At 52.6% G+C, this 7,550-nt stretch overlaps 2 protein-coding genes across 2 annotated transcripts in view; both read right to left on the reverse strand.

Annotated features, from left to right (window-relative positions):
* The window catches only part of TNPO2 (transportin 2), a 16,404-nt gene extending 16,236 nt beyond the window's left edge, over window positions 1–168 (reverse strand). Inside the window, exon 1 of the mRNA XM_006768200.2 lies at window positions 35–168. The gene's annotated coding sequence lies outside the window, so the exon portion shown is untranslated. The remainder of the gene's footprint in view (window positions 1–34) is intronic.
* Window positions 169–4,605: 4,437 nt separating this feature from the next.
* LOC107183843 (chromosome unknown open reading frame, human C19orf43) overlaps window positions 4,606–7,550 on the reverse strand; it is a 4,163-nt gene continuing 1,218 nt past the window's right edge. Inside the window, exons 2-4 of the mRNA XM_015566876.1 lie at window positions 7,508–7,545; window positions 5,349–5,426; window positions 4,606–5,043 (exon numbers count right to left, since the gene is read on the reverse strand). Coding sequence (XP_015422362.1) covers window positions 4,936–5,043; window positions 5,349–5,426; window positions 7,508–7,545 — 224 coding nt within the window. The 3' untranslated portion in view covers window positions 4,606–4,935. The remainder of the gene's footprint in view (window positions 5,044–5,348; window positions 5,427–7,507; window positions 7,546–7,550) is intronic.

Genomic DNA, 7,550 nt, shown 5'->3' on the forward strand with positions numbered 1-7,550 from the left:
AAAAAAAAAAAAAGAACCACACACTCATACATACACAAACGCGGCCCCACATGAGCCGCGGCGGCTCCCGTACGCCGTTCAAATTGGCCCAACCAAGCCAATCGGAAGCAGCAGCGGTCGCACGTGGCCGTGCACCCGGGAGACCCTGGCCCCGCCGAGTTGGGTCACGTGACCAAAGGGTGAGCTCCTCTCTTGGCCTCTCTGGCCGGCCGGTCCTCCCATCGTCTCGTCTTTCTCAGCGGCTCTCACGTGGAAGCTCCAGCTAAGTTTGGCGGAACCTGGGACTTGGGCCGTGCAGTGGACACCGGAACCGCTCCGCCAGAGCCAGCTGCGGTGCCGGTCACCCGCTCTGAGAATTTAACTGCCTCCCTCTCCCCATCCAGAGGGTACTTGGTAGGAGTACGGTCTGTGTGCTCAAGTTGAGAGTAGAGGGAACAGCCGCGGGTGGACTTTATACCCCAGAGACCAAAAAAAAAATAAAAAGCCAGACAAAGGGAGTGCCGGAGACAGGCTCATCCTACCGCAGCCTCTGCTACATTTTACGTTATGTACTTCCCAGATTAAATTCCAGTTTACCAATTTTTACAGGGATATGAAAAAAACAAAGATGTAAAATTTTTAATGAAATGAACTAATAAAATAAACACTGGAGCAAATCGCCCCAATCTCTTTCCCCACTTGAAGCTGAATGAAGTGGAACGGCCCAGGAAATTTAGGGGAGAGCAGGGTCACAAAGAAGGCATTTTTGTGACCTTTGCGCCGCCGTAGGACAAAGTGGGCCCTCTTCCTCCAGGAAAGAGCTGGAGACCCAGTGCTCTGAGAACAACCCAGCCCTGCCCTGAGAGACTTCTTGGCCTCAGGAGAGGCACACGGTCAATTTTTGCCCCAGCCTGGAGGAAGGGGATCGGTTTCTCAGCCCACTTTCCGTTGACAAAGTCAGTCCTGGTTCCGTTCATTCATGAGAAACAGGTGCTTAAGACCCCTCTTGCCGAGCACTGGCTTGGGAAAGGTCGGCAGGCGCCGAGCTCCACCCGACAGTCGGGTTCCCTAAAGCAGCAGCCTGGATGCCCACCATAGCTGGCTGAATTGGACAGACATCCGACTGGGGAGACACGTGCGAGAAGACGCTGCCTACGCATGCGCAGTGGCCTTCCCTCGCCGGCACATATCTGGACTACAATTCCCTCCTGGCACTCGCGGCTATGGCTCTAGCTGAGACTCAGAGCCTGGGGATTTGTAGAGCCCTGGAGGTGGGCGTTAAATAGAAGAAAGGGTGAGGTTGAAGGGCTGGCACTATGTATATAGGTTTCCGGAAAGTATATGAACGGTGGGAATTTTTTGCTCAGGGTTGGGGATTGCCCCAGATAAGGGTCAGGTGGGGAGCGAGTTAGAGATGCAGGAGAGAATTTGTTAGGGTTCACCTCCCTTTTAACTCGTAAAGTTTCCAGCGACTCTGCACAAGCCTCGGGAGAGTGGGGATGGGGTAGAATAAAGTGGCCCCTGCTACCTGTATGGCCCACAGTACTGGTAAGTTTCCTCTCCCCAGCTGGTGGGTTTGAGTACTGAATTGGGACTCCTCACCCCATTTCTTAAGCTGTAAGGCAGTTTCTAAATGTAATTCTCACAACAGCCATGTGCATGGCAAACTTACTTCATCTAGAAGCTCTAGGGCAAAAAGACACTCAAGGAGCTGATGCCCAACTGTGAATCTGAGATGGCAGACAAATGCCTATCACTTTACAATAGCCTCTCTGCCTGTGCATCTCATCACACTGAGCCAGCTTTAATGGTCAGCATTTCTCAAACATGACCACCAAACACAAGCCAGTTGCTTCACCCTGGAAAGCAATGACAGCTGTTCGAAATGTCAGGGTTACCATTGACTATATGAACATTAGAACCTGACTCTAGAGATGCTTCTGCATTTTACACCTATTTTATAGATGAAGAACCTGAGCCACAGAAAGGCTAAGTGACTTACCCAAGATCAAACTGCTAACAGACATCAGAATAGTTTGAAGCCAAACTATTTGACTCACCAAAACCTGAAATCTCCTTTTCCTCCCCCTTCAGACTTTCCCCAGGTCCGAGCTGGTGAGCACCATGAAGGGAGGTGCCAGGACTCCATCAGCTCCTTCTGCCGCTTGACACTTCAGAATAGAAGCTGAGCTGCTGCAGGGGCGACCTACTTCTCCCACGTGTTTCTTTTTAAAGCTCCAACCACTGCTGATGGCTTCCAGGGAGTAGGAAGTAGTAGTGGCTCCATGGGCTATGTCCCCTCCCCCCACTAGTCACACTTGGGTCAGCTCAGCTTCCCCAAAGTAGGAAGCCAGTCCATCCTTGCTGCCTGACAGTCACTGTGGGGAAGAAACATCTGCACAGCATGTTTCAAGGGACCTGGTGTATATGGCATACTGTTCTTTATATGTTTGCTCCCCTTCTTGGCGCTATGTGTTTTAACCAAGGTCACCTCTCCGAGAAAAGTTATTTCCCCAGATAGGGATTTTTCCCTGAAGTTAGGGAGGGAATAAAACCCCTTAACTAAATGCCAGGCGGGTAGTCGAACCATCACCCTTAAGCTACATCATCTTTACTCCCTGGAATGGAAAAAAAGAAACGCCCTAACCTTTGAAATAGAAATTGACAGATGTAACAAGACAATAAAAGACAGAACTTGGCTGGAGATCCTGGCTAGGCTGCTGATCAACTGAACACTGTCTCCGGGTCATTTCTTCTTCTTCACCGACTCCGTCCACACCTTTGGGGACCCCTGGATCTTGCTGGGGTTAGACCCCAACACCTTGGGTCAATGTAAAAAAATAAACCAGCCCTAGCCGGTTTGGCTCAGTGGTTATAGCCAAGGGATAGAGGATTGGCCTGTGGACTAAAGGGTCCAGGTTCGATTTCGGTCAAGGGAATGTACCTCAGTTGCAGGCTCCTCCCCAGCCCAGGCCCTTATCAGGTATCTGCAGGAAGCCATCAGTTGATGTCCCGCTCTCACATAGATGTTTGTTTCTCCCGCTTCCACTCTCTTAAAGTCAATGGAAAAATATCCTTGGGTGAGGATTATAAACAAAATTTTAAAAACCAGACTTTATTGTGTATTAGCAGGAAATGAGAGAGGGTATGTCTCCTGTTCCAAAGTCTGCTTGCTTCAAGTCAGGGATGGTTTCAGCTTGAGGTTTTTGTACCTGCAGTTCTTTCCACCTGGAATACTTCCAGACGCTTAACTGCCAATCCCACCTTCTTCAGAACTTGGGACAAATGCCACCTTCTCAGGGAGGCAGGCCATCCATGACCTACTTAAAATCGCCATCTCTTCCACTCATATCAGTCCCCCTTTCATACCCTACCCCAAATGTATAACCATCTGATGTGTCCTGTTTGTTTCTTGTCTGTTTTCCCCAACTAGAATGTTAGCTCCACTAGGACAGGGAGTTTTGTCTGTTCTGGTGCTCCAACCCAACTCCCACAGGCTGGAACCCGGCAACAGGCTGCCCTCTCCCAGGAAGGACCGCTGCTATCTGCCCTTCCTCCCTCTGCCTCCACAGGTTCCAGTGACCACCGTGATCCTCCAAGCCCTGCTCTTCCCCTGATGGAAGGGGTACAGGAACCTGGCCATGGGATAGACTGGAGTGCTGAGCTGCTCAGCGTTTGGGCCACATTGGGGATCCCAGGTCTATGAGGTTTGAGAAGAGGTTGGAAGGCAAGGGCATCATAAAACATTCCAGCTCCACCAGGATTAACAAAGGGGCCAGGAGGGCATTAGAGGGGCACTAGGGAAATAAGACTTCCTTTAGGACACCCTGTCCCCTAACATGTCAGTAGTCATGCCTGCAAGATGGGACAAACAAGTCCATGTGCTCCTTCTGTGTATTCCTTTTCCTGATCATATATATAGCCGGCGGGGTCAACCCCAGCCGCTCCTGTTGATATAAAACAGTGTGTTGCTCCTTAGCTCAAAACCCCCAACGGCTTCTTCTCACCAAGAATAAAGTCCCAAGTTTCTACCCTAACACACAAGGCTCTCTATGTAATCCACTCACGCTTCTCACTCACCTGGCTTGTCATATGGGCCTCTTCAAAGCTCCCCATAAGGGCCAGGCACTCTCTGGCCTGTCTTTACGCTGGCTGTTCCCTCCACCTAGAACTCATTTCCTCACCTCACTCAGGTCCCTGATCGTATGTCAATGAAAATAGACACCCTTCCCCAGCCTCTACCCTGTACTTCTTCACAGGCACCTCCCCAAATGGCTTCCCCTTTGTTTCCTTCCACAAGGGCAGGGAGCAAGCATGATCAGTTCTGCTCATAGCTGTAACCCCAGCCCAGGCACAGAATAGGTACTCAATGTCTGTTGAATACAGCTTTGGCCCAGCCAAATGGGACTGTGAAGAGAACCTGAACATCAGGAGCAACAGTGGGGGGTACAGTCAGGGGTGGGGGGAAAAGGGTCCTAGGGAAGAGTCCAGGCCTACTGACGGGGCCATACCCCCATCCTCCCCAGACCCCGAAACCCCCCTCACCAGGCCAAATCCACACTTTGGAAAGTGTAGCAGGGGAGGCTTTAGGTTGGAAGGAGCAAAGAAGGCAACCAAGCACACAGCTCCGGCACTAAGTCAAGTTCTTTACTTCCCAGAAGTGATGGCTAAGGGAAGGAGGAAGGGGAGGGCGAGAAAAGGAAGACAGAAAGAGCCAGAGAGAGCAAGGAGGTGGGAAGAGAGGGGACAGTAAACCACTGTTCTATGAAGTCTCAGGAGGCAAGTGCTCAAGGTAAAAAAGAGTCCTGGAGGATCGTCCGCGGCTGCGGGAAGCATCTTGGTTTCCTTCTGTGTTTAAGTCCTTGGGGGGAAGGGCTGCCGCCACCGCCGCTGCCACATTAAATAGTTATGTACATCGCAGAGAGTCCCAGGCCGTGGGCAGACGGGGGAAGGGGGTCATTTCACCAGGGGCCGAGTTTTATCATCATCGCCGCACTGGTGGGCTTTGTACTTTTTCACTTCTGCCATGTACTTGGCCCATGCATCACCTTTACTTGTTAATACCTGTGGGGAGGGGGGCAGGGGCACACAGGAGGTTGGGAAGGGGATACCAGGGAGGCCAGGAACTGGGGTCAGGACTGTCCTGAGACAGCTGACCCACCCCCAGTACCACCACCCAGAGGTCCTGGATTTGAGGTAAAGATATTCAGAGTCAAGTTATCTGGGGACCTTGTTGAAAGCCCTCCTCCCTCACCCAGTACCCCCACATCCAAGGTCCAGATGGACAGGGAGGGACAGGGCTGGTTAGCCAGGTGCTGAGGCTGTTAAGGAAAGGCCGCATGGGTAGCCCCCAAACCTGGCCTGCTCACCTCATCCTCCGTCTTCTGCTTCTTGGCTACTATTCCCGTCTTGAGGGCTAGTTTGTTTCCGCCTCTGCGCTTGCCCACCTGGGTGAAGGGACAGAAGACTGCAACGGTTACAGGAGTCGGGCCCGCCCTTGGCGGCGCTGAGGCCCACTACACCTTCCTAGCCCGGCCCGGTGGCCCGTCCTGACGCCGCGCCCAGCTCCGCCAGCCGGCCAACCTGCGCAGCAATCAGAGAGGAGCACACGCAACTCTTAGCGCCTGCCCTGGGCCAATGATACCCAGGCAGTCTTGGGCCCCCATGATGCCCTCCCAGGGAGCGAGAAGAACCCCCACACCAGTGGGGACAGGCTCCGTCCTCACTCTCCATGCTGAGGCCTCACCCTCCCCTAGCAGTGACCACGCAGGCAACAACAGCTCCTTTTATTAAGCACTTACTGTATGCCAAGCCCTGTGCCCAGTGCTTTGCATGTATCACCTCTTTTCACTTTCATAGTTACAACCATACCGATTTTATACATGAGGAAATATTTTTGAGAAGGATAGGCCTGTATCCTCGGTCATGTTGCCAGCAAACAATGGGACTGAATTAGGGTCGAGTGGGTCCAAGACACCGAGCAGCATCCTTAACCACCAAGCCACACTGTGTCCCTGAACCTAATCTGGCCTGGCCTCGTGGAGGGTGCTCCCGAAACAGCCCCTCAGTGAATAAATGAAACAGCAGGGACCACTACGCACACTCAGCTCCTGGCATTTCCCTTCCTCAAACAGAAGCCTCCCTCCGGACTCTTGTCCTGGGCCTCCATCTGCTCCCACTGACTGAGGCTTCCCGTGCCCCACAGGCAGCAACCAGCCTGAAAGGGATCATCCTATCTCTCCACCCATCAACCAGGCATTCAGGGACCTGCAGAGCTGGGACTAGTAGTCTCACACCCATTTTTGGTGGATGAAGAAACTTGAACCCCAGTCTGTTATTCTCTCAAATTTTGGTATTGTTTTCCCACACCACAGGGCCTTGATCTCAACACCTGAGACAAAGCAAGCTCAGAATGGAAAATCAGTATAGATGCCATTTATTTAAACCAAAGTCTCTCAATCTAGCACTAACGACTTGTGGAGCTGGATCACTCCTTGCTGGGGAATCTGGAGTGGGGGTTCGAGGAGGGCTGCCCTGTGCATTTGAACAATGTTGAGCAACATCCCTGTCCCTGATCTCCCCGCAGATGTCAGCAGCACCCTCTGCCCCAGTTCTGACACCGAAAATGTCTCCAGGCTTCCCTAAATAGGAAGAGCATCTCCAATTGAGAAGGACTGACCACGGCTGGGTCACTCTTTGGTCAGAGCATGGACCCAACACGCCAAGGTTTGGGGTTTGATCTTGGGTCAGGGCACGTACAAGAACCAACCAATGGATGCATCAATAAGTGGAACAACAAATCACTGTTCGACTGTCTCTCTCTTTCTCTCTCTCTTCCCTTTCCTAATTTAAAAAAAAAAAATCTGGTTTTTTATTTAACTTAAAAAAGTAAAAAGAGGACAACTGGTCTAGCCCTTTCTATCAGACAAGCCCCATGATCCTTTTCCAGGATGGCCTCACTGAATTCTCATCACATCAGAAGAGGAGATGTCCGTTTTTCCCAATACAAAAAATAAAGGCAGGCCATCACAGACGCTCCAGGAAAGCAGCGATCGTGCCCGCCTGGTTCACCCGGGCACAGCCAACGCCTAGCACAATGCCCAGCACCAGGTAAGGGGCTCAACAAACGGACACTGGGCGAATGGGGCTCAGGGAAGCTAAGCAAATCTCCTAAGGCCACACAGCGGGCGGTCCGAGTGTCTAATCCACACATCTGAGACTCCAGGTTTGCATTCGCTCCCCTCCGAGCAGGGGGAGACGGTCCCAGTATCCACAGTTATGGCACCAAACAGGCATCCTGGTTTCCCCATTCCCGGCTCCCGGTCCTCACGGGCAGTCTACGGGGAAGCCTACCCTCGCCCCCAAACCTCTCTCGTGGGGAACCCAGGTTCCGCATCTCCGGCGAGAGACCTGGATGTAGCCCTCCTCGGGCCGGAGGGTGGCCCCGGCTCCCGATTCCCTTTCTCGGGCCCGATTCCCGCTGCCAAGGGAGGCCCTGGCGCCCTCCCCCACCCCCGCGGCTCCTTACGAAGCTGAGCGTGGGGCCCGGGCCGCCCTTCCTCTTCGGATCC

Source organism: Myotis davidii, unplaced genomic scaffold (assembly GCF_000327345.1).
Source record: "Myotis davidii unplaced genomic scaffold, ASM32734v1 scaffold543, whole genome shotgun sequence".
NCBI classification, from domain to species: domain Eukaryota; kingdom Metazoa; phylum Chordata; class Mammalia; order Chiroptera; family Vespertilionidae; genus Myotis; species Myotis davidii.